The 27468-nt window shown below is 42.6% G+C and overlaps 1 protein-coding gene across 1 annotated transcript in view; it reads left to right on the forward strand.

The window, feature by feature from the left end:
- The window catches only part of BRINP2 (bone morphogenetic protein/retinoic acid inducible neural-specific 2), a 75744-nt gene extending 48503 nt beyond the window's left edge, over positions 1-27241 (forward strand). Inside the window, exons 4-7 of the mRNA XM_006867076.1 lie at positions 10333-10438; positions 13407-13643; positions 23146-23368; positions 26125-27241. Of these exons, the coding sequence (XP_006867138.1) occupies positions 10333-10438; positions 13407-13643; positions 23146-23368; positions 26125-27241 (1683 nt within the window). The remainder of the gene's footprint in view (positions 1-10332; positions 10439-13406; positions 13644-23145; positions 23369-26124) is intronic.
- The last annotated feature ends 227 nt before the right edge of the window (positions 27242-27468 follow it).

The following is a 27468-nucleotide window of genomic DNA, read 5'->3' on the forward strand; positions in this document are numbered from 1 at the left end:
TCCTTCCCTTCTTGTTTGATTTCTATTCCTTGGTCCACCACTATAAGCACTCCCTTGCACATATGTTCAATTTACCTTGGGCCTTCTCTTTAAACACCTAATTTTGGACCTCATTAACTCTCACCTGATTTTTGGTGTCTTGTGATCAGTCTTCTTGTCTCCATCCTAAACTCTTCTCCCTGATTGCTTCTGTGATGCTACACATCATGGCATCATATCATCCCCCAGCTTAATGTCCCTTCACTGGCTCTCAACAGTACATGGGACAGAGCCCAAACCACTGTGCCATGGCAGCAGTGTGACACAATGGAATAAATATAGTTTGAGCTCTACAAGTGTTCATAGTGTGACTTTCCAAACTTCTCTGAACCTCAATTTGCTCCTCCTAAAGTGGTTGGACAATTCTATTTGAAGGATTGTGATAAGGATTAAAAACAACAAAAAAACAAGATTACACAATTCGAGCTTGAAAAGTAATCATTATTCTTCCTCTTAACATAGCCAAAAGGAGCTCTGGTAGCATGGTGGTTACACGTCGGGTTGCTAACCTCAAGGTCAGCAGTTAGAAACTACCAGCTGTTCCAGGGGAGAAAGATGAGGCTTTCTGCTCCCATAAAGATTTATAGCCTTGGAAACCCTGTACAGGTCGCTATGAGTCAGAACCAACTGCACAGCACCCCACACCCCCCGCACCAGCATAACCACAAGGCATTGAAGATATATCCCAGCTGTCTTTCTAATACCATCACAATGTTCCTCTCCCATCCATCCCCCGTCCCATCTCTACCCTCCACACTCCATCCATATCTTGTAGTTCAGTCATCCTGAACCACATGTCTTCACTCAAATATGCCATACTCTCATCTTTCTCTTCCCTCACACCTGCTGTTTGCTTTTTTTCACAATGCTCCTCTATTCCTCTGAGAGGCTCTTGCTCACGCTTTTTTGATCAATTCGAAAAGTACCTCTTTTGTAAAGTCTTTCTTGGTTCTCCAGGTATATCAATGTTCCTTTCAGTGTTTCAAGTTTATGCCTCTTTTATAGAATTTACCATTTTCAACTATAATTTCTAGTTTACGTAATCCCCAGATGAAATTGTCAAGTCATTGTGGGAGGGGCTATGTCTTGTTGCCTTTGAATTCCCACTAGCCAGTACAGAGCTTGCCATTTATGTGTCATGAGTAAGCGTATGTTGAAGGAAGGAATAAATAAAATCACTGAACGTAGTGTTTCCCACATATATTAGGCTTTCTCTACTCAGTGTATGAGACAGTGTATATGGTGGTGGTAGTGGTGTTTGTGTGCCATGGAATCGGTTCTGACTCATAGTGACCCTAAAAGGTTTCCACGGCTTTAAACCTTTCCAGAGCAGAAAGCCTCTTCTTCCTCCTGCACATAAGCTGGTAGATTTGAACTATACTACCTTGTGCTTAGTAACCATTATGCTACCAAGGCTCCTTGAAAGTGTATACATTGTCATTGTTGTTAAATGCTAGTAAGTTGGTTCTGACTCATAGCAATCCTGTATAGTGTTTCAGAGGAACAGCTGGTGTGCTTGAACTGTTGACCTTGTGGCTCAATCCAATCTTGCAGTCCAGCACATTAACCCATAGTCCCACACTCTAGTTTAGAAGGAAAAAAATCTGAGGAGACACTGATGATTTTGAACCACTGACCTTAGGATTCAAACTTACCTTGCGTTACTGTGCTTATCCTATAGTACCACACCTAAACTCCTTAAAGTGTATATAAATATGTTTAATTGTAAAAACTAGAAATCTGCTCAAGGTATTTTGAGTATTAAGATGGTTTATTAAAAGAAGTCTGATGTAGAACCCCATAGTTCTCCAAGGAGAAGATACTAAATCCAATTCAGACACATGTGGCTTAGGAAAGAAAAGTAATGCTTTCACATTAATCCCTCTTTGTCTTATTAGAACACATGTCTCTGCATTTTCACCTGCACCTGCTTCATTTCCCTGCTTCTCACATCACAGTTACTTCTTCCCTTTATTTCAGACTCTTCTGTACCTGAGTAACTTCAACTTGCATGCAGCTTTGTCTTGCCATGGAGCTGAGTCTATCCCTGATGGGACATTCTCTCTCCATTTCACTGCTTAGCAAGTACTACCTCTGCAGAACTCTGATCCTTGGTCACTGTATTCTCAGGTCCTGGCACATAATAGATGTTTGATAACGATTTGCTAATTCAGATTTGTAAGTGTCCAAATTACCCTTGAATTTGATGGTGCTGTGGGATAAAGCACTGGACCACAAGGTAGATTTAAACCATAAGGTCAGTGCTCACTAGCTAGTTTCAAATTCACTAGCCGCTCCTTGGAAACCCTATACTGGGTCTCTGTGAGTTGGAACCAACTGGACAGCAATTAACAACAATTATTATAATCACAAATCTCCTTGAGAAAGCAAAAATCTGTTTCAGAGTCCATTATTGGTACAATACAAAGAATGAGGGTTGCAGAGTTTTAACCATGATTGATTTGACCCACTCTTTCAGAAAGTTTATGGGTTGTACAGTGAGGGCTAGACACCCTAAACCATGTCTATTATAGTGCCTGTGGGTACACTTTCCAGAACTACAGCTACTCTCCATCTTCTAGAAGTCTTCCAATCACACATTTAATGTGAGATGACTATTGAGCTTCAGGACCAGTGAACCTGGAGTTTTCTCTGTCTAGAAGCACAAAGGGTTCTTCCCATTAAGAGATCCCTTAGAAAATAAGGATTGCTCAACGTACTCACCCACTTGCACTACCCTGGTCCTCCCTCCATCTCCTTATCATTGACTGAGGTCCAGAGACCTGATGTGACCTGCCCAAGGACTCACTGCCACACTCAAGAGTCAAGTGATTGCATGCCATCTCACAGCTCTGCTCACTTGGTGAGGCTCACCTTCCCATTTTGACCTGGTAGTAAAGATGTTCCCTGGGAGACCATCTCTTTGCTTTAAAGCACTTAGTATTTAAAGAGCCATACAGCAAGGGCCAATAAGCAGGGTGCACCCTGCAGCACATCCTTGCTAACTAATACTCTTTTGTTGGTGCTTCAATACCTGTTACCTCCTTCCCTCCACTAAACATTCCTTAGCAATAGCTGAGCTGGTTTCCAGCACAATAAAGGGATTTCTGCTCACTTGCCTCTGCTTCAGAGAAGCAAATATCCTTGTGCATATCTCCCTGTTTCTAGTTTCTCTGAGCAAGTACACACTTATTATTATTATTTTTTTAACCGTTTCTTAGCAACTTCTAAGGCCCCACTTTTCATCCCCTCTGTTGCACCACCCACCCTGATCAGCACCTCAATGACAGGATTTGTCATATTATATTAAAGCTGTTTACATGCCTATCTGTCCCCTCCCAGACAATACCAATATATCTTGGAGTCGTTGGGATTCTGCAGAACCACTGTAGTCCTAGTGTCTTCACAGTGTCTGGCATGAAGGGAACTGCTCAAGCAAATGTTTGAGAAGTGAAGGCATGCTGCATGGTTTAGTAGGAAACAAGCTTACTCAAGTGAGAAGACTTGGCATGGGTCTTAGTTTTCATGCTCACTAGTTCTATGACAAGGAGCCCTGGTGGCACAGTAGTTAAGCAGCAAGGTCAGTAGTTTGAACCCACCAGCTGCTCTGCAGAGGGAAAGACCTGGTGATCTGCTCCCATAAAGATTTCAGTTTAGGAAAACATATGGGGCAGTTCTCCTCTGTCATATAGGGTTGCTAAGAGTTGAAATTAATTTAATAGCCACAGATTTGGTTTTGTTTAAATTCTGTGACCTTGAGACGTTATTGAAATCCATTTCTTTCATCTATAATATGGAGTTACCAACCATTTGAATCATCCATTGAATGGGCCTTCCTTATTCTCTAGGGAGAACAGTTATTAAAATATTTAAAAACTTCCATAACTGCTTGTAATACATCTTCCCTAATCTTCTGAGTGTTATCCTAATCACCTTTACCCCTCACCTGGAACCTCCAGAGTTCTCTTTGATAGTAATCAAAGGGCTATTGCATCTCAGAAGCCCCAAGATCCCTGCTTTGGAACTATGGCTGACATGTTCAGATTAGTCACTATACTCCTGCTCTGATTATTGTTAAAGATTGTGAACATCAAACTTAACTCTATCACAGGATTGGGAAGAGACCATATGATATTGTTGTTAGTTGCCAAGTCTGCCCCCTACTCTTGATAATCTCATACCCAGTGTGATCGGACTGTGGCGATCCCTAGGGTTTTTCATTTGGCTTTTAGAAGTAGATAGCCAGACCTTTCTTGCTAGCCAGTCTTAGTCTGGAAGCTCTGCTGACATCTATTCAGCATCATAGCAAAATAGAAGTTAACCCCACCTCTAGACACATGGGTGGTGGATGTGTTTGAGGTACATTGGCCAGGATTCACATCAGGGCCTCCTGCACAGTAGGGGAAAATTTTACCCATGAACTACTACTGCCCCTTTCCTCATATGACATAGTCCACCAGAAAACACTTTGCAAACTGTAAAGGGCCATATGATTAATTTTCACAATTCCCTAGAAAGGGTCAGGGCCCTAGAAGAAGGAAAGTTGTAGCTCACTGTCGATTTAATCAAAGGTTGAGTAAGGATGGGGTGACAGTGGAGGGTTTTGAGATGCTTGTGAGTTAACGGAAGGTAGCCCACACCAAAGCTCAAGTGAGTCCCATAACAACAAAAGGCAAAGCTTCTCACAAAGCATCCTTAAAAATAACTTGTCCGAATTCTTCACTGAGGCAGCCTGGGGCCCAATTTACAGCTTTTTTAGCATCCACTCCATCAGCTGTGCTCTCCCTGCCCAGCCCTATCCCTCACAATTAAAAGCCCATTTTCCTGGGCTTTAAGCTTTGCAGGTGTCCCTTCAGGTAGGAAAAGAACAGTTGGGGGGAGTGGAAGGCAGGGGGGAGGAGAGCAGGTTCTCCCGAATGGAGGTCTGCAGGTCTAGTATTTATGGAAAATTGGATGTGATAATGAACCTGAGATCCATCAGTGCTTTCTGAAGGCAAGATGGGCTCTGTCAACAGACCAATTAGCACACAATTATTTTCCCTTTCTGAAAGCTTATCTGAGGTGCTCTTTGAACGTGTGTGCGTGCCAGAGTGAACTAATGTGCTGGAGGGTTCTGCCTCTACTACAGAGAAAGGTATGGAGCTCTCTTGACCAACCCTCCAGAGATTTTGGGGTTTTCGTCCCTTGGGGATCTCGGATTATCCTGCTGACTCAGGTCAGTACACGAGCACCATCTGCACAGGGACCTTCTCCAGCATCTCTCTTCCTTCCCCACTTTTTAGTTTTCTAGGTAGGACAGGGATAATCTCAGAGCAGAACAGCATTGAAAGTTATGGCTTTGGACCCAGTGAAACATGAGTGAGTGGCCTTTCCTCCATACTGGAAAGTCAAATCTCCCTTAACAGGAAAAGATCACGGGATGCCTGGTCTGTGCCTCTTCCTCATTCTCATCCTTATGCTATCTTAGAAAAGCGAATCTATTTACACCTTTTCAATGACTTACCAATTGATTGTCCTCTATTGGAGCTGATCTTTGGGAAAAACCAGTCCCAATGTGTTGCCCATGATGGTGGGCAGATGGACTAGTGATAAGTAGGGGTGGGGTGGAAACAAAAGAGAGGAAAGGAAAGCTCCTATTGAGGCTGTTCTGTGATATCTCCTACTCCTTGGGAGATGTCCTACTTCTATATAAGGCTTGTTAGCTCCCTCCCTGTCAGGACCTAGACCTGGTGCTAGGGAGTGACCAAGTTTGGGTGGGTACATGGAAAAAACAGTGCAGAACTCAGTAGTAACATGGTGACCAACTTACGTGGAGGCAAGGACAAGCAAAGCTCCCAAATACCTGATTCTGCTTTTGCTCTCAGCCCACTTCACTCCAAGATGGGCAGACTTTCCCAGAATAGCAGGACTGGTGTGGCACTTTGGGTTAATGTGATGGTCAGTTTGAACCACAAGGTCAGCAGTCCAAGCTCATCAGCTGTTCCTCAGAAACCATATACAGCGTCGCTATGAGTCAGAACCAACTTGACGGCATTTCACAACAAGTCTTTTGCCATGGCTTGTTTTTCTAGGGATTTCAATACCATAAAGAAGACTTCACCTTAACAAGTGAGCCAACCATCCACTCAATCCATAGAGCCATTATTTAGAATCTGTTGCCCGCCTGTGGCCGGAGGTAGGCCTATGTGTGACAGAACATTGGGCTTTTAAGAAACACTTCCATTTGCCTGTACCTCCTTACTAGCAGGGGCTATGCTTTATTCATCTGTGAGTTTCTGAAGATCCTTGAATATTTACTCAATGAAAAAGTGAGTGAATGAATAAGAAAGAAATAAAAAGAGGGAAGAAGAAAGGAAGAAAGGGAAGAGAGGGATAAAAGGAGGTTGGAGGGCAAGGCGAGGGAAAGGAAAAGAGTTGAATTAATGGCAGCCCTGTAAGTTACTGGCTGTATGACCTTGAAAAAGTTATTTAATCGAACTGGGTCTTTGTTTCTTATCTGTAATCTAAGGATAATAATGCTGTCTTCAATTCAGTACAACGTCTTTTGTCCCATGATAGCATTCTAAGAACAGGACAGATGATTAAAATATATTGTCTGTTTTGAGTACTTGTTTTTAAGAGTGATGGCATCTAAACAGATTTAAAATCACTTAATTTCTGCAGTCCTTTGGCTTACCCTCTCAGGAGACAGACAGGGTATTCAACTGGAATCGGAGGATTCCAAAGTTAAAACCCTGCTTCTGTTTCCACTATTATTACAGTGCTCTATGTGGTCCCTGTAACTCTCTGGACTTTATAGTTTCTTGCTCTGGAGAGTAATTGTAATGACATTTGTCTCAGAGAGTTACTGGGAAGGTTAAATGGGACGATTTGGGGGAAGAACTTGTTGAACTGTAGAGAAGTTGTTACTGCTGTTGTTGCACCTTTGGACCTATTCTTCATTCAGGCTGGGTCTATTGACACCCATTGACATTGGTTTGGAATTACTTCCCTGTCTCCTTCCATCACTACTTATCCTTCAGACCAAATTACAACTCACCTTCTCCATGAAGTCTTCTCAAACTGCTCAAAGCTGTAAGAATCTCTCTTATTTCTCTGGCCACTAAACTTTTATCAAAACATCTCTCACTTAATTACTCTATTCCATGTGTATTTTTTAATATGGTAGGTACTGGTGTGGTGCGGTAGGATACAGTGGACTGCAAGGTCAGTTTGAACCACAGGTTGGCGGTTCAAACTCACCAGTCATTTCTCAGAAACCCTATTCAGGGTCACTGTGAGTTGGAACTGACTTGACAGCACTTAACAACAAGAAGGTGTTTTTAAGTATATTAAAATTTCTTTGAGCTGGTCACTTACACTTCAGTTTTCACCATGGTAACCACCAGGCTGCTAGATTCATATGTAAGTAAAAAATTATTACTATAAAACAATAGAAACCTTTATTAAACAAAAATATCAAAAGATAAAAATTCATTATCTTTGAATCCAATTTTCCTAAAATATTTTTGAGGCTCCCTCATATACACTTCAGAAAGCAGTGTCTTGATCTAACTCTTCCCTGAAGAATTCTGTGCTCTTTGATTTATACCATGTCAAAAAGGCAGTTTGGGCATCCTTAAGGGACTTAAATCGTGTTCCTTTTCAATGTTCTTTGCATTTTGGGAACAAATAGACAACTGAGGAGGCAGGATTAGGAGTCTAGGGTAGACGATACACTTTCCCAGTGAAATTCTTATAGAACAGCCCATGGTACCTTCAAAGAATGAGCAGGTACATTGTTGTAATGGAAAAAAAATTCCTTGGCACAACTTTCCTAACCTTTTTTCAACCAATGCAGTTTTTAATATTCTGAAAACAACTTCATAAGTCTCTATGATCGTACTGTGTCCTTTGAGAAAATCTATCAAGATTACCCCTTTGTTGTTGTTGTTAAGTGCCATCAAGTCGGTTCCGACCCATAGCGACCCTGTATATGGTTTCCGAGGAGCAGCTGGTGAGCTTGAACCACCAACCTTTCAGTTCAAATGGCTTTGCAGTGTGGCGCATTAACCCACAGCACCACACCAGGTCTCCAGATTTCCCCGTTGTTGTTAAGTGCTGTTGAGTCAATTCCAACCCATATCAACCCTGTATAGGGTTTCCTAAGAATAGCTGGTGAACCACCGACCTTACAGTTCAAACGACTTTGCAGTCTGGTGCATTAACCCATAGTGCCACACCAGGACTCCTAGATTACTCCTTTAGGGTCCCAAAAAGTAGTCACCATGACTGTCTGAGCTACCTTTCTGCCTTGAATTTAACTGAGCCAGCAGATCCCTTTGGAGGTCACTGTTTTGATTGTACCTTTTTTTTTTTTTTTGGAAGGTACATACCCTAATGAGACTAAGACAAGTAGATTACTGAGGGAACTCATCTGTAGCCATCCACTGGTCACAAAAACATTTTAAACATGCTTTGTTTAAAATCAAACCATGCATGTATGAGCCGGAACCCTAGTAGCCCTTTTTGACTTGTTCTTGTACAGTGTGCACTTTCTAGCTTGCCTGTTGTGGGTTATCCTGCCCCTTCTTCTTTGAGTACCTTCCTTTTTCTCTCTACCTATCCTTTTCCCAGGAGCTCTGGTAGCGTAATGGTTACAAATCAGACTGCAAACCTGAACATCAGCAGTTTGAAACTCCCAGCTGTTCTGCAGGAGAAAGATGAGGCTTTTTGCTCCCGTAAAGATTTACAGCCTTGGAAACCCTGTACAGGGTCACTATGAGTCAGAACCGACTCCACGGCACACCACCATCCTTTTGCTACTTATCCTTAAGGTCCAACTCAGATGATATGTCCTCTGCTTCTTCTCTCCTGGTTCTTCCTTTGTTTAAAGCTGTGCTGTCCTCAGAGTTTATCACAACACACTTCTGCTGCCTCAAATCAAATGTGTGTTTGTCAGCTGTGAATCGACCTACCTCCTGAACAGGTTGTAACTTCCTTGAGGTAGCAGTATATAATTTAATCATCGTTGTGCCCCTTCTCCAAAGCTGGGAACATAAGAGTATGCAAGCATTCTCTCATTCATTACTCAGTTACCTAGGTATGCCAATAACATGCTGAGCAACACAGATATGGGCCTGCCCCTGGAGAGCCCGTAATATGTGGACTATAATGAAAGGAGTCAGAATGCCCTCTGCTAAGCAGTGGCACCTGGCATTCAGAGAAAGGGTCAGAAGTATTACAGCAGACTTCTTTGAGGAACTCTAAAAACGCAGAGCTTTGAGCCAGTTCACTCGGGTTTGACCCTCTGACTGAGAATTTGCTTTTGCATCTCAGATATATTAAATCCAAATCTACATTTTTAAACAAGATCCCCAGGTGATTTATCTAGATCATACATAAGAATCATCTAGGGATTTTGTCAAAATGTAGACTCGGATTCAGTCTATATGGGATGGAAATGCAAATGCTCAGCATGGGCTTTGACCTGGAATGAACTGGTTTGAAGCCCTGTGAGAAAGGCACCAAATGAATGCTTGATGAATTACATGTAATTGAACAGTGTCTGCTCAATAAATACTCCTTGATTGGTTGATTGATTGTTGGCAAAGTCTTCAGCGATCTTGATAAAAAAAAGGCCTCTAGTTCCCATCATTCTTGTTACGTAATTATTTCAGTGCATTTAAAGCTTCCCATTTTTCATCTTATACTTTAAACATCAAGGAAAAACGGAAGGGCCAACTTTATAATATTTTTAAATGACTCAATGGTGTTTTGGAATATTACATGGTTATAAGAGTTTATGTATATTTAATATACTTATTAAAATATGCAGTGAGCTCATGGCTGATTTTCTATAAGGACGTCTCTGTGCCGAGGTGGGACTTAAATGTTTAATACCAATAATAACGCTCAGAACTCATTTTCCTCTAGTGCTTTTAGCCTTCAGGATTCTGAAAGTCCATGAGCTCCACATCAAGTGGATGCAGCTAGGCATTGGGGGAAGGGAAGGGTTGACTCCAACTTAAAGGTCTCACTCCTTCTACGACTTCCTTTGGCTGCATTCATTTAGTTTTCTCTTCCAAGTCACAACTTCTGCTTAGCCCCCTTCTGAAAGGCAGCTACTTGTTGACAGCTGCTACTGCCAGTTACATGCCATAGACACTCCCTGTCTGAGATCATGGAAGGAAAGTGACCAAGTGCTTTTTCGGTAGGGGCAGGGAAAGGTACATGGCATTCCTTGGACTTATCAAGGGCAGGGCACAGGAAGTCCACTTGTCTAGACTCATGTTCTTCCCCTTTTTTCTGTAGGTCACAGAGACAAGGACAGGTCCCCTGGGCTGCAGCAACTATGACAATCTGGACTCAGTCAGCTCTGTCCTGGTGCAGAGTCCAGAGAACAAAGTACAGTTACTAGGTAAGCAGCAGCTTGATGTCTGTCATACCTTTCACAGTTGGTAAAAACTGGGTTTACTTGAAGGGCAGGAAAAAGTCCTGCTTACCCCATGTGGTCAAACCTTTCTTTAAAACAAGAACTTCCATGCCTTCTGGGAACTGTGACAACTTTTCATTATTCTTTTGAGAAAACTTCAGATAATGACCCTTGTTCACCTACTTGATATCCAAATATGATATGACATTCTGCCTCAGATTCCCTCCAAAATCTTCTGGCACTATCTTATAAGGAATAGCATATTTATCCTTATGAAGCCCTGGTGTGGTACTGTAGGCTAAGCATTGGACTGTTAACCTCAAGGTCAATGGTTCCAACCCACCAGCTGTTCCTCAGAAACTCTATACAGGGTCGCTATGAGTTGGAACCACTTGACATCACTTAACAACATAGTATTTATTCATATAGGTTTTGACCTTGATGATCTCCTTTGTTGTCTGAAGAACCCTTTGCTTTCCCTTAACAGCACATTGGAGAATAATATGCCTTTGCAAAGTGGTTATATGGTTACCATCTCTAGATCAACTAAGGTTATGTAGCCTATGGGAGTATTGACTAATATACCCATACCCTGGTCTCTCTCTTTTGTATAGTTAGTCTGTAATCTTCCATAGGAGATCAGGAGAAGAGTTTTCAAGGAATGGGAACCTTGACTAGAGGCAGAACAAGCAAAATGGGCAACAAAAAGGAAAGGGAATTATACCAGATCTGCAGTCTAGAGATAAAGGATGGTACTCAGCTCCTATCTTCTATTCCCCTCTGGCATCCCAAGGCCAGGGATATGCAAACTGATTCACAGAGAGCTCTTCGGCAGTGGGAAAAGTCCATTTTATTTAAAGCCTAACTGAATTGGATTCTGCTGAAGATATTTTTGTTCTAGCATTATAAAATCACTTCACACAGGAGCACAAATCCCAGGCAATCTGTTAGATGCAAACCACTGTCGATGTTGTTAAATGCCATCGAGCCAACCTGTAGCAACCCTGTACAGAGTTTCCAAGGAGTGGCTGGAAAGTGGTTCAAATAGACTTTACAGTCCAGTGCATTAATTTACAGCACCACACCAGAACTCCATGCATCCCACTAGTGCCTCAGAAATCAAGGCGTATATGATTAGCACTCCTGTTCTCCTATATCCCTGAATGTGTTGGGCTTGCGTCTGGAAATTAGCGATGAGTGAAGTTCAAAATGTCTGGTGGTTCATTTGGAATAGTTTATGCCATTTAATTTTATAGTCCATCACTCACACAGACTTTGCTCGGGGCACTTATTTTATAGCAGTAGATAATATTATGGCGAGGAGGAGGGAGGTAATGAGGGAGGTAAAGGGGAAGGACTTGGAGAGGGCTGAGACGAAAGCAAGCATGTGGACAGGGTGTGTAACAAGTACTGCCCAATCACCACTGTGGGCATAATGTTAAGGCAGGGAAATTTGGGAGCAGCTTCAGAATGAGAGGTAGACCTCAAACAAGCACAACAAACACCCACTGCTGCTGGCAATTAAAAAACATATTTTGAGGTCTGCCAAGACTGGGATACACATTTTGGGCTCTCTGATTCCATGCCAAGGACAAGGGCAAAAGTATGAAAATAAAGAGCTGGCAGACATTTGAAAAGAAGGGAGCACACCATACCCGGAAGTTCTTATATCCCTTGCTCTCCTGCCACAATGTCTCATAACTAGGAAAGCCCTATTGGAGATCCTCCTGTAAGTCTGACCTTGAACACAGGCCACGCTGCATCCTTAGTTCATCCCTTGGTAAGTTTCCAACAGTTGCATTATGTATGTCTTGAAGCCAATAAGGAATATGTTGTGCTCCTATGTTGCCAGCACAGGGGTAAACTGATATCCACCACAGATGGGTGTGAAAGCTGAAGCTTGGAGTAATTTAGTGGATTACATCCAAAATCACAGGAAGTTAATTGGAAAAATAGAGCTGAGAAGCATTCATATCAAGACAGGTCTGATTGATCATGGGGTGCCTATCACAACCTAATTCCCAATCTCCTTAAGAGAGGAACCATATTGAGATGGGGCAACCAGTCCTAGTTATAAAGTATGACCTGATGGGAAAAGGACAGTGTCTAGTGTTGAGCAGACTTTACCAGCTCTGTGACCTTAGGCAGGATCATTATAGTCTTTGAAATTTAGTTTCTTCATCTACAAGAGTCTCAGTACAACTATGAGTATAACTTGCCATCATAAAGTACTTGGCATGCTTGGCTCAAAATGCCTCTCTCTTCTAACTAGCCCACCCTCCTCAGTCTATAGGGCTGGGTGGGAAGCTCGGGATGAACAGCACCCAGTACCTTCTAAGGGTGTTGTTGTTAAATGTCGTCAAGTCGATTCCAACCCATAATGACCCTGTATACGGTTTCTGAGGAGCAGCTGGTGAGCTTGAACCGCTGACCTTGCAGTTCAAATGGCTTTGCAGTCTGGTGCATTAACCCACAGTGCCACACCAGGACTCCTAGGGTGGCCACTGCTAATTCCAGTTGAGGTAGAAATAGAATGGCTATTGGAGGCTGAGCAAAAAGCTCATAAACCCTTGGTTTCTTCCCCATGAGGACTGTATGCTTTGCTTTTATCTGAAACATCTTGCCTTTTCCATCCTAGAAATGCTGATGTGTAGCCAATAAGCCTGTTCTTATGATATGCACGCTCTCAATTTGGCTGATGTGAGGGGTTCGGCTAAGCCTTGGGCTTTGATGTTCCTCATCTGCATTTCCAGATCCTCCCCCATCTGTCATTGGGGCAGCACTAACCCTCTCTCCCAACTAGCTCAGCAGGATTGTGCCCTGGGGTGACTGTTCCTGTGCCCAGGATGCACAAGTCAGCAGAACCCCAGCTGCAGCTTCTGCAGCTCTAGGTATGGGAAACTGAGGCCCCACTGGATCTGCCCAATGATTTCCTGACACATCCTTTCCCCAGGCCTGCAGGTGCTGCTGCCCGAGTACCTGCGTGAACGCTTTGTGGCTGCAGCCCTCAGTTACATTACGTGCAGCTCCGAGGGTGAGCTCATTTGCAAGGAGAATGACTGCTGGTGCAAATGTGGCCCCACCTTCCCTGAGTGTAACTGTCCTGACACTGACATCCAGGCCATGGAGGACAGCTTACTGCAGATCCAGGACTCCTGGGCCACTCACAGCCGGCAGTTTGAGGAGTCAGGTGAGTAACCAGCAGGTTCGGTATCCCTCCCTGTCCATGTGAGGTGGTTACAGGGTGCAGGATAGGCAACTCAGCCTCAGCCTGGCTCTGCCACTTACTATCTCTATAACCTCAAGTATCACCACTCCATGTCTTACTTTTCTTTTAAATTCTTATGTAAAAGAACCTAATACCTACCTAACAGGTAAGTTTTAAGGACTTTATAAGCTAAGTAAATATACTTGGGGCAAAGGACTTTTCTACCTAGTTTGCCACTAATTCTACCGTACCTAAACTCTAGTGCCTGGCACATCTAAATATTTGATGGATTAAGAAAGTACACAGAATGGTTCCAAGAGACACCCAGTCTATGCTAGTAGTTGTTTGTTTTTGTTATAATGAGTATTAATTTGCTTTGAAACCTGGATTTAGATGATGGAGATTTGCAATTTTGCACTGCTACTGATCAACTTCCTGGCCTTGGATTGGTCTTGTACTTTATCAATGTATTGGTTTCCTCATCTATGAAAGAGGGAGAGTGATAATTATAGGTGAATGGAAGGATCATATGGGATAATGTAGGTGAAATCAAAGTATAAAGCAATCTGCATGGTATATTCATACATGGTAATAGTAAATGAATGATAGTTATATGGCTAAATCTCAAAACTATAATGTTTGGTAAAAAATAAGCAAGATGAAAATGATTATGCTCTGTATAATATTACTTATATGATGGTTAAAAACATGCTAACCAATACTTTATATCTTCTCTGGATAAATATATTCCTAGGAAACAATATATGCGATAATGATAAATAAAAAAATCAATGAGAGTAGTTACCTCTGGGTAGGGGTGAAAGAACATGTAGGACCTTCAAGTATATGTGGCTTGCCTTGTTTCTTAAAAATCAAACAAAAGCAAAAACAAGCTAAAGCCAGTATGAAAGAAAGGCAAAAGTAACATGGTAGGCACATGGGAGTTCTTCCTTTTATTCTCTCTGCTCTTCAGCATGTTCAAGTGTTTCATAATAATAATAATAATTATTATTATTATTGTTATTATTATGCACATATTAGTGCTGAGTGCCAATCTTCTCCAATCTTCTGGGGGAATGGAGAACTAGGTATTTGGAAATCACAATGTGCTGAGACCTCTGGTGTCTCCATATCCAGTTTTAGACAAGGCATTTAGTAACTAAGACAGTTGGTTTCACAAGTCCAGCTGCTTTGGCTGTGAGTTATGTCTGATAAGCTATGTCAAAAGCAGATCTCCAGGCCTTTCTTCTGAGGTGCCTCTGAGTGAATTAGAACTGTACCCTTTCAGTTAAGGAGCCATTTGCCATAACGAAGGACTCCCTCTCCACCTAAGGAGAGGGCCACAACTCAAAATGAGAAACAACAGTTGCAAACAGCCATTAAAACTCTGAATATGGAATGTACAAAGTATGAATCTAAGAAAATTGGAGGTCATCATAAATGAAATGGAATGCACAAAGATCCTAGACATTAGTGAATTCAAATGGACTAGTATTGGCCATTTTGAATCTGACAATCATATGGTTTACTATGATGGAATGGCATCTCATCTGTATTTAGAGACCATCTCAAGAACAGATTTGATGCATTAGATACCAATGAATGAAAATTATAAGACTTGTGGGATGACAACAAGAATATCATCAATGAAGAGAGCAAAAGGACATTAAAAAGACAGGAAAGAACACCCAAAGTTGCAGATAGTAGCGTAGTGGTTACAAATCGGGCTGCGAACCACAAGGTCAGCAGTTCGAAACTACCAGCTGTTCCGCGGGAGAAAGATGAGGCTTTCTGCTCCCGTAAAGATTTGCAGCCTAGGAAACCCTGTACAGGGTCACTATGAGTCGGAACCGACTCCACGGCACTTAACAACAACAACAACAACAATGGCTTGATGATCAGAACTCAACTAGGGGGGCTTTAAAAAAAAAAATTATGATAAAGGAAATGAGGGTGAATTGCTACAATTTGATGAACCTAACCTATACTCATGGAGGTAGTAACTCTAAATATCAACAGAGAGGGAAGGAGTCTTCACATCAAGTATCAATGCTATTCCCTCTGTACACAGGGTAGATAGGGATGGGCAACTTAGACATTGGCTACCTAAAATGAATGAGGGGGTGATAAAGGCATGAAGTGACTGGCTTACAAGATTTCAAAGGAGAGTTTAGTTTAATTGTGTGTGGGGGAAAAAGAGTCCCCACTGAATAATTTCCATCTTGCCTACATGGGTCTGGTGAAAAGAGATGGGGATAAGATTCTTATGATTCATTAGTGAGTAATTATTATCATGACTAATTGCGACTGTCACAATTGTAAAGGTAGAAGTTTTGTAACAAAAATTGGGGAATAGTTAATCTTACAGCCCAGAAACAAAGGACCCTAGTATCATTGAGGGAGAAGAGAACAAGCAGAATGCAGGACCTTATCCAGAGAAGCAGCGATACCAGAGATGGAGGCAGAGATGGGGACATGGGGAGAGGGAACAGCTGAGGACTCTAGATTCATGGGAAGAGAGGTTCATATTTGTGCCCATTTCGAAGAAAGATGACCCAACCAATTGCAGAAATCATCAAACTATGTCACTAATGTCACATGCAGGTAAATTTTGCTAAAGATACTTCAAAAACGGTTGCAGTAACATATTGACAGGGAACTGCCAGAAATTCAAGCCAGGTCCAGACAATATGGAACCAGGGATATAATTGCTGATATTAGATCTATGTTGTCATCCACAGAGAATACCAGAAAAATGTTTACTTGTACTTTATTGGTTATGAAAATGCATCTAACTGTATGGGTCATTTTATACTATGGATAATGTTGCAAAGAATGAGTATTTCACTTAATTATAATTCATGAGGCAATTGTTGGAACAGAACAAGGGAACACTGAATTGTTTAAAATCAGGAAAGGTGTGCACTAAGGTTGTATCCTTTCACCATACTTATTCAATCTGTATGCTGAGCAAATAATCCAAGAAGCTGTATTATATAAGAAGAATGTGGCATCAGGATTGGAGGAAGAGTCATTAACAATCTGTGATATGCAAATGATACAACCTTGCTTGCTGGAAATGAAGAGGATTTGAAATACTGATGAGGATCAATCCATACAACTGTCAGTATGGATTGAAGCTTAATGTTACGAAAGCAAAAATCCTCACAACTAGACCATTAAATAACATCATGAAAAATGTAGACAAGATTGAAGTTGTTAAACACTTCATTTTGCTTGGATCCACAATCAACACTCAAGGAAGCAGCAGTCAAGATATCAAAAGACTGAATTAGAGAGATCTGCTACAAAAGATCTCTTTAAAGTGTTGAAGAAAAAAAGATACCAATTTGAGGACTAAGGTGTGCCTAACACAATCATGGTATTTTCAATCACTTCATATGCATTTGAAAGGAGGAAGGCCATAGAAGAATATATGCTTTGAATTATGGTGCTGGTGAAGAATATTGAAAGTACCATGGGCTACCAAAAGAACAAACAAATCTGTCTTGGGAAAAAACACAGCCAGAATACTCCTTAGAAGTGAGGTTGGTAACACTTCATCCATCACTCATGCTTTGGACATGTTATCAGAAAGGATCAGCCCTAAGAGAAGGACATTATGCTTGGTAAAGTAGAGGGTCAGTGAAAAGAGGAAGATCCCCAACATGATGGATTGACACAGTGGTAGCAACAATGAACTCAAACATAACAATTGTGAGGGTGGCACAGGATGAGGCAGTGTTTCATTCTGTTTTGCATGGGGACACTGTGAGTTAAAACCAACTTGATGACATCTAAAACAACAAGGATTTCCAGTAACTCTTAAATCAAAACCCAAAACAACTATTGTCAAGTTGATTCTGACTCATAACAGCCCTACAGGACAAAGTAGACCTACTCCTTAGGGTTTCAGAGATTGTGACTCTTTAGGGGAGCAGACTGCCTCATTTCTCTTCCACCTAGTGGCAGTAGGTTTGAACAACTGCTTTGTGGTTAGTTGCCAAGACTTAATCCACTGCACCACCAGTGCTCCTAATACGGCTTTACTTACCACATGGGAAATGACTTCAGACTTTTACCACTATCAGTTACTGCTAATGAGTAAAGGAAGCTCTGCAGACTTTCACCAGGAGAGACTGAGTGCTGCAAGTCCCCCCAAAACAAAACAGACAACAGAGAACAGAGCATGAGTTCAGGAGAAATCTTGTGTTCAGGGAGCACTGATAAAAACTCAGACTTATAGTAGGAGCTAAGAACTGGGAAGTAAATTACTTCTGAATTTGTTACAGAAGAGAATAGGTTCTAGCCAAGTGTTGTAGCTGGAAAGGGAGGAAAGGTATCTTAGTGGTGGTGGTGGTAGTGTGCTGTGGAGTCAGTTCTGATTCATAGCAACCCTGTGTAGGGTTTCTGAGGCTGTAAATCTTTATGGGAGCAGAAAGCCTCGTCTTTCTCCTGCTGAATGCCTGGTAGTTTCTAACTGAAAGGTATCTTAGAGAGTCAGAAATAAGATTGTAGAAGGGAGAGGCTGGTTTCAGATCAAGATTTCTAAGGAAGATTTCTGCTATGGGTACTGATATCTCCATGTCTATATTTGTCCATCTGTGTGTATGTCAACTTTCAAGAGGGCTTCATAACTTCCATAATGGGGCTGTGGTATCATTGAATGTTGGCCTGAGACTGTGCTGTGCATGACTTACAAGGAAACGTAAAGAGATGTGTGCCAAGGTCATAACCAGCAGCAGAATCTCCAGCTCCTTAGATGGTGATGGAAATCTGTTTTCTACAATTCAGAAGTACGTTAAGGGGGCAGGCGGGGCTTGATGGTGGCTAGGATGGAGGTGCAGTGAGGTTCGCCATCAGCAATACCACAGAATACCAGTCAAAGCAGATTCAGGGCAGAGCTCCAACACTTGGAACCACATAGGTAGGAATATTTTAAAAGGTTGGAAGGCTTATAGCTAGTGGAACTTGCAGCAAAAGTAAGAAATCACCTACTTTTAAATCTGCCGGGCATGGTGGACCTTGGAGCCGACAACTTGGGCGAGAACAAATGGCAAGACCAAGCGGGGGAGCAGACACACCATAGAAAAATGCCATGGGAACCTCGTAGCAAAGGTGGACAATACACTTTGTCGGTTTTGCTTTGTTCTGATTTTTTATTTTTTAGAATTTGTTCATTGCCCCCCACTGTTTGCACACCACCATACTGGTGATTAGAGGGTGGGTGCCTGAGTGAGTGGACACCCCAACCCGCACCACTGGTGGGTTCTTCTGCCACGCATGTGCACAGATACTCTCAGCCCAAGAGCCAGCACTGAACTGTGTGTGTGTGTGTTTTTGTTGTTGTTGTTTTAATGAGGAAAAGCCAGAATGAGGGACAGAACAACGGGAGTGGAGAGAGAAAGAGAGCTTAGAAACAAACAGGCCGAAAATTAAATTAAATCCTGAGGTACAGTGTAACAACCAACAGTGGCATCTTGAAATCTCTCAGGCAACTTTGAAGGCAAGAAGCTGAAAGAGGACATCAAAGTCATACTCATATTAGGCTACAGATTATTTTTTCCTTCTCTCCCTACACTCCCTTTCCTGTGATTATAGACTACAGTAGCCAGTCTAGTTTGTTTTCTTTTTTGGTGGTGTTATTGTTTTGGTGTGTTTTTTTGTTTCGTTTTGTTGTTGCTGTTTTGCTGTTTTATGCACCCCCTTCTACCTTTGGGGGACTCTTTCTCTCCTATATTACACAAGAAGAGTCAGAAACTGCTGCCATATAGTCAAGCTACAATCACACTCTATAAAACACCAAAACCCAGGCAAGAACCAATACCAACTGCCATATATCTGGGAGGCAGACAACAGCTGTGAAAGTTGCTCTGAGTTAAGCAATAACAAGAGTGAAAAGGGAAGCCCACATCCTGATCACATCTCCCTGGAAGCAATCAGAAAGCATAAAAAATATCAAAACACATACTCAATTAAGTATTAAGGCCACAGATAAACACTAAACATGTCCTAAAAGCAAAAGCAGATGACCATATCAGCACATGTCCACAAACAAGATAAAATGTCTGAGACAAATGACCTAGAGGTAGACCTAGACAACATTTTGGAAGGGGGGCAGGCCTTGGAAATGCCTGAAAAGGAATTCAGAAAAATGATTATAAAATGTTTCAAAACACTTTACAATGGAGTTGAGAAAAATAAGGAAGCAGTCAGGAAAGTGCACAGGAACAATCAAATAAGATAGATACAGCATTGGAAACAATTCAAAACCTACAGAAAGAGATCCAAATGACCAATAATAGAATATCAGAAACAGACAATACATTGAAAGGGCAAAGGAGTAGAACAGAAGAGATGGAAGGCAGAACCAGTGAGCTGGAAGACAAATCTCTATACCACCAAGATAGAAGAGCAAACAGAAAAAGGATAAAAAAATCTGAAGAAGGTCTAAGATTCATATTGGACAGCATGAAGAGGAATAACTTAAGAATTATCGGCATTCCAGAACAAGAAGAATCCCACAAGTCCACAGAGGAAATAGTTGAAGAACTGCTGGAAGAAAATTTCTCTAACATCCTGAAAAGTGAAAAGATAAACATTCAAGAAGCTCAGCCAACCCCAAGAAGGATAGATCCCAAAAGAAAATCACCGAGACATATCATAATCAAGCTCTCCAAAATCAAAGATAAGGAGACAGTCCTGATAGCAGCTAGGGAAAAGAGAAGCATTACATACAAAGGCAAGCAAGTCAGATTAAGCTCAGCTCTCTCAGCAGAAGTCATGCAAGCAAGAAGGCAATGGGGAGCCATATATAAAACCCCGAAAGAAACAAATTGCCAACCAAGAAAATGAAAATCCTAGAAGAACATGGAAGCATTAAAATTATGAGGAAACTCACAAGAAAGAACACAAAAAGCATTAACTCAGTGAAGGAAGACACACAGAACAAAGAAAGCAGCACATGACATGGCAGCAATTAATCCATACCTATTATGCTACCTTAGGTATGGATTAATTGCTGCCATTATGGTTTTTTTGTGTGTGTGGTGTTGCTGCTTTCTTTGTTCTGTGTGTATTATGCTGCCTTGGAGTCCTGGTGTGGAGCCATGGGTTAATGTGCCCGACTGAAAAGCTGTTTGAACTAAAAGGTTGGCAGTTCAGGCTCACCAGCTGCTCCTCAGAAACCCTATACAGTGTTGCTATGGGTTGGAACCAACTCAATGGCACCTAACAACAACAACAATTATGCTACGTTGAAGAATAACAAGGAAGCTGCAAGCCACCACATAACATGGATGAACCTTGATGACATTATATTGAGTGAAATTAGTCAGTCACAAAAGGAGAAATACTGCATAGGACCACTACTGTAAGAGACTAAGAAAAAGAACACATACTAAGGGGGGTGGGGGGATCCTTTGCTGGTTACCAGGATGTGGGGGGTGGGGTGAGGGGAGGGAGGAGAAGGTGGAGCACAAGGCAGGGAATAGACACAGGATAGTTTGGGTGCTAGGAAGGGGGGAATAAACAAGAAGGGGGAGGGGAATGGAAGAACAAAGTGGACAGGAAAACAATTAGGCAGGTTTGCATGGGCTAAGTGGGACAGAGATAAATAATGATGTATACACAACCTTGGAACAACAGGGCGCTGGGATACAGGGATTGAGACATGGTTGGAATGGGGTAAAGGGGAGGAATAATGTTAAGATGCTTGGCTGTCTTTTGAATCTTAGTTTGCCTGGCATACCATTATAAAATAGACACTTGAGGGGGAGAGAAAGGAATAGCCAGAAATATCACCATAGAAAACTTGTAAGTCCATCTTCTGCCTATAACTGATTGGAATACCTAAAATGGTGCTACAAAGTGCCCAGTGAAGGAGGCTTCCTGTGGAGCCTCTGCATTACATAAGACCATAGATGGAATCCTGAACCGCATCCAGAATCTTCTGACGTGGGAAATTTCCACTTGAAAGGACAAGCAAACCAGCCTGGAGCGGCTAGAAGAACAGAAGCTATTTCTTGAAAGAAAAACCGACAGGAAAAATACAAAACAATATAGGCAGTCTGACTGACTATTACAAGAACAAGCAAGTTGTTCACCCAGGAGACATCGAGGCAATCAGTCAGGTCCCCTCAGGGCAAATCCCCTTCCAAGACTAAGACTCAATGGGAATACATGCTGTGATTGGTGACCACATTGGTCACCGATAAAGGGAAGTGAGGGAAAAACAGCAATGAAACTGCGAGCTAAGCACTACAACATTCAATAGACTCTTTTAAACCAGGTTAGAGACCTGGTCGGCCAACAGTGTAGCAAGACCTGGGGACTCTTGGGCCCAGAGTCAGTGACATAGAAACAGAGGACTAGAGTGGAGAGTGAAGTGTCCAGCTGATAAGAAGAGAGGGCATATGCATGAGAACACCCACACTTGCAGATAATACCCACTTGACCTGGCTTCAGTGACTAGATGATCAGAGCTCAACTAGAAGAAGAAAGAAGAGGAAAAAAAGAGTAATCTGATACAATTTGATGAACTTGTACTGCATCCCATGGATGCAGTAGCTCAAAACAAATCTTTACAGCGAGGATCATTTCCACCCCCTTCATAGACAGAGTAGACAGGGATGGGCAATTTGGACATTGGCTACCTAAAAAGGGGGGGGAGGGACACTACAAAGGCAAGAAGTGAATGGCTTACAAGCTTTCAAGAGGGAATCTAGATTCAGAGGGCACGGAGGAAGGTAGAATCTCCACTGAGTAGTATCCAATCTGTCTGGGCGGGGCTGATGAAAGGAGATGTGGATAGATCTCTTGTGATACAATAGTGAATAACTGCTATCAGGACGGATTGTGAGAGTTGGAAATGTAAAGGTAGGCGTTTTGTAGCAAAAGGAGGGGAGTGATTGACTTTGCAGTCTAGGAGCAGAGGTCCCTGGGACCATCAAGGAAGAAGAGCAGAGAGCGGGACCCTACCCAGAGAAGCAGTGTGACACCAGAGGTGGAGGCAGGGATGATGACTTGGAGAAATTGAGTGACTAGGGACTTTAGACCCAGAGAGGGAGAGGGGCTGTGTGCTAACAACCAGGGGCCAGGCTTGCAGGGTATACCCTTTCATTGGTTGATGATGCAAGAAGGGGATTGTAACCATGGCAATGAAACGATATATGACAGGATGAATGTAAAACTAATGTTCTCCCATTTAAACTATCACATAATTTGCAATAAAACATTAAAAAAAAAAAAAGAATTATGTTAAGGGCAGGACAGTTGGAAAGAATATACAGATTATGGCATGTGAATTATATTTAAATATAATTCAATGTTTAAAAAGAGAGGAGGGCCTGTGAGTGTGGGTGGGAAGCATGTTTTCTTGGGCAGTGACTCAGCAGGACCAACTGGACATGGGAAGTACCTGCCATCCACCCTTCCCAGCATTCTGTATAACTTCTCAGCTTAGCTGATGTGTTCATGCCCACAGAGGAGTTCCAGGCCTTGCTGAAAAGACTGCCAGAAGACCGGTTCTTGAACTCCACAGCCATCTCCCATTTCTGGGCCATGGATTCCAACCTTCAACATCGTTACCAGCAGCTCGGGACCAGCTTGAAACTGCTGTTCAAGAAAACCCATCAAATTGTTCGCCGACTTTTCAACCTCTGTAAGCGCTGCCATCGACAACCTCGCTTCCGCTTGCCCAAGGAGAGGTGAGCATCCCTCGACATTAGAGCCAGGGCCAGCACCTCTCAAACAACGGCTCAAGCCAGGAGGGTCCTCTGTCTACTTACTTCTCTCCAATGAGTGGGTGGGAGTGGTGATCCACACATGACCTTTATAAACCTGCTGTAATGATCTACTCCTGAGTCCTTCTCAATTGTGAGTTCTGTCTGAGTTATAAAGAGACATAGAGAAATAGAGACTGATTTTACTTTCTATAAAATTATAGTAGATCCAAATATTATTCTAATCATATTCTAATTCTCATTTAAAATCTTCTAGGAAAGAAATGGGTAGATTTAAGTACATACACTAATTGCATATGATGAGCAATATATTGTGCTGTTTTAGTTTCAATTAACTCCTCTGTTTTGAGTCACAAGTGCAATGAAAGCTGAGACCAGTGCCCTTGGCAATAAAGTGGGACTGTGTTGGCACAGGCATTCACCCAATCATCCATTTGTTTGAGGAGTTATTCTTAAATCTATATAGCATACTCTAGTATTAAGATAAGGAGCTCTGGTAGCATAGTGGTTATGAATCAGGCTGCGAATCTCAAGGTTAGCAGTTCAAAACTAACAGCTGTTCGTGGGAGAAAGATGAGGCTTTCTGCTCTCGTAAAGATTTGTAGCCTCGGAAAACCCTGCACAGGGTCGCTATGAGTTGGAATCGATTCCATGGCACATCACCACCCGTATTAAGCTGGAACTCCTGGTATGGCACTGTAGGATAAGTACTGGACTGAGAACTACAAGGTAGGCAGTTCAAACCCATCAGCTGCTCCTTGAAAACACTGTACAGGTTCGCTATGAGTCAGAATCAACTCAACGGCACTTAACAAAATTACTAAGTTATGTGTAGGGTTTTCAAAGAGTGGCTAATAGGGTTGAACCACTGACCTTGAGGTTGACAGTTCAGTGTTCATCCTACAGTGCCAAACCAGGGCTTAACTAAGTTGTTTGTTGTTAGTGTCAACTCATAGCAGCCCTATGTAGGGTTTTGAGGTGCAGCTGGTGTGTTTGAACCATTGTTTTTGTGTTTGCAGTCCAGTGCTTATCCTACAGCACCACACCAGAAGTCATTAATTGGGAAGATTTAACAAACATACAAAAATACAGAAGCTGGAAAATTAAAAATATGTAGAAACCACTTAAAGGGCATAACACAATTTCAACAGTTTTCACTTGTACAGTTCAGGACATTAATCATGTTCATTGTGTTGTTCAATGATCACGTTGAAACACTGCCAAAATTTTCATCACCCTTAACAAAAGTTCAGTATTTTGTTACAGATTAATTTACTGCAGTAAAATAAATAAATAAACACTGAATTGTTTAAAATCACACCTATACTCACACACACACACAAACCCCAAACCCAATACTATATCTGGCAGCATGATCTGCTAGACAAAAGCCAGAGAGAAAGGCCTCCTTGGAGAAGATAGAAGATAGGCATGTTCAGAGAGGGAGGAAATGGCCTGGGGCGTGCTAGGTAGGGCAGCAGTCCAGGCAAGGGGTTCTGCCTAGCCACTAGCCAGAGGCAGGACTTAAAGAAGGCATAGAGTAGGAAGGAAATGATAAGCCAGTAAAAGTGTTGGAGAAAGGTTCACTTATACCAAGGGAACCTTTGTATAAGGTTCAAAGCAATTTCTACTTCTTTTTTCTTCCATTTCTCTACTTTTTTGAAGCCCCCTCATATATTTTTTTTCCCAATAAATATTTATGTTGGTGAATGATACAGCATCCCTGCTGTCCTGGTGTTTACAGGGAAGCAGTTTATGAACAAATTAACAAGAGATAAACACAATAATTTCAGATCCTAATAATAGGATCCCTGGTAGCATAGTGGATTATGAGTTGCACTGCTAACCGCAAGGTCAATAGTTTGAATCTACCAGTCACTCCTCAGGAGAAAAATGAGACTTTCTGATCCCACAAAAATTCATAGCCTCAGAAACCTTAAACAGGGTCGCTATGAATTGGAACTGATTCCATGACACTTAACCACCAACCAACCACCAATGTTAGTTGTTATTAAGTGCCATTGAGTCAGTTCTGACTCACAGTGACCTTGTATAGGTTTTGAGGAATAGGTGGTGGGTTGAAACTGCTGACCTTGTGGTTTAAAGTCCAGTGCTTATCCTACAGTGCCATACCAGGACTTCAATCCTGATCATTACTGTGTATTAACTAAAAACAGTGTGCTGTGATAGAAAGGGGCTCAGATGTCTCTTTTAGGTCAGGGAGGGCTACTTTGAGGAGGTTATGTAAGAGCTGATCTCTAAATTGAAAAAAAACTAAGACATAGAAACTGCATAATCTTAGTGGAAGAGTGATGGAAGCAGAGGGAATGAATAGACAGAAAGCATGGAATAGGGATGAAGTTGGCATGAAGTGGAAAGTTCAGAGAGCCAGTTGTTGGGAGACCTTATTTAGAAGGCTGTTGGCAAGCCTCTGTCAGCTTTTGAATAAAGGAGTAAAGCAGTATGGGGAATTGATGAGCTTGCTTGCTTCCGTGCAAGTTTGAAGTCAAGTATTTATGGTGCCAATACATCAGATACAGAGCTTCAGGCTTTACTCTGTCAGACCAAAGTGGAACAGTGGGGTTTCCATCATTCAGGGAGGAACTAATGTACTTGTGTGTTTTATCCTGCCTACTGGTCAGTGTCCTGCTACCCTCAGGGCAGATGGCAGAGTACAGCTTCCTTTGACTCTCGCTTCATTTTTGTCTTCCCTCTCCAAGGCCCTTATCCTATTGGTGGAATCGGATCCAGTCCCTCCTCTATTGTGGAGAAAGTACTTTCCCTGGCACCTTCTTGGAACAGAGCCACAGCTGCACCTGTCCCTATGACCAATCTTCCTGCCAGGGCCCCATCCCATGTGCCTTGGGCGAAGGGCCAGCATGTGCTCACTGTGCTCCGGACAACAGCACTCGCTGTGGGAGTTGCAACCCTGGCTACGTACTGGCCCAGGGGCTGTGCCGGCCAGAGGTGGCCGAGTCCTTGGAGAACTTCCTGGGGCTGGAAACAGATTTACAGGACTTGGAGCTTAAGTACTTGCTGCAGAAACGGGATAGCCGCATTGAGGTGCACTCCATCTTCATCAGCAATGACATGCGCCTGGGAAGTTGGTTTGACCCTTCCTGGAGGAAGCGCATGCTGCTCACTCTGAAGAGCAACAAATACAAGCCTGGGCTGGTGCATGTGATGCTGGCGTTATCTCTGCAGATCTGCCTCACCAAGAACAGCACCCTGGAGCCTGTCATGGCAATCTACGTCAACCCCTTTGGGGGCAGCCACTCTGAGAGCTGGTTCATGCCTGTGAATGAGGGCAATTTCCCAGACTGGGAAAGGACTAACATGGATGCAGCTGCCCAGTGCCAAAACTGGACTATCACCTTGGGAAACAGGTGGAAGACCTTCTTTGAGACGGTCCATGTTTACCTACGGAGCCGCATCAAGTCCCTTGATAACAGCTCCAATGAGACAATCTACTACGAGCCTCTGGAGATGACTGATCCCTCCAAGAACCTGGGCTACATGAAAATCAACACCCTGCAGGTATTTGGATACAGCCTTCCCTTTGACCCAGATGCTATCCGGGACTTAATTCTCCAGCTGGACTACCCATACACTCAAGGGTCCCAGGACTCTGCTCTCTTGCAGCTTGTTGAGCTTAGGGATCGGGTGAACCAGCTTTCTCCACCTGGCAAAGTCCGACTTGACCTTTTCTCCTGCTTGCTCCGGCATCGGTTAAAGTTGGCTAACAATGAGGTGGGCAGGATCCAGTCCTCCTTGAGGGCTTTCAACTCCAAGCTGCCAAACCCTGTGGAGTATGAGACAGGCAAACTCTGCAACTAATGTGTGGGCCTACTCCAATGCTGGGCAGGGAGGAGGTCTGTGAGTCTCTGCTGTAGAGTTAACCCAAGCCCTCTCCTTAGTGCCAACAGGGTGCTCCCATGAGACTTTCAGCACCCAGCAAGTGGTAACTTGAGGCTTGGACTGAAGCAGGCAGGAGAGAAAGAAACAGCCACTACAAACACATCCAACACACTCACCACACGTACTTGCACACAATCACACACACT

Source organism: Chrysochloris asiatica, unplaced genomic scaffold (genome assembly GCF_000296735.1).
Source record: "Chrysochloris asiatica unplaced genomic scaffold, ChrAsi1.0 scaffold00100, whole genome shotgun sequence".
Lineage (NCBI taxonomy): Eukaryota > Metazoa > Chordata > Mammalia > Afrosoricida > Chrysochloridae > Chrysochloris > Chrysochloris asiatica.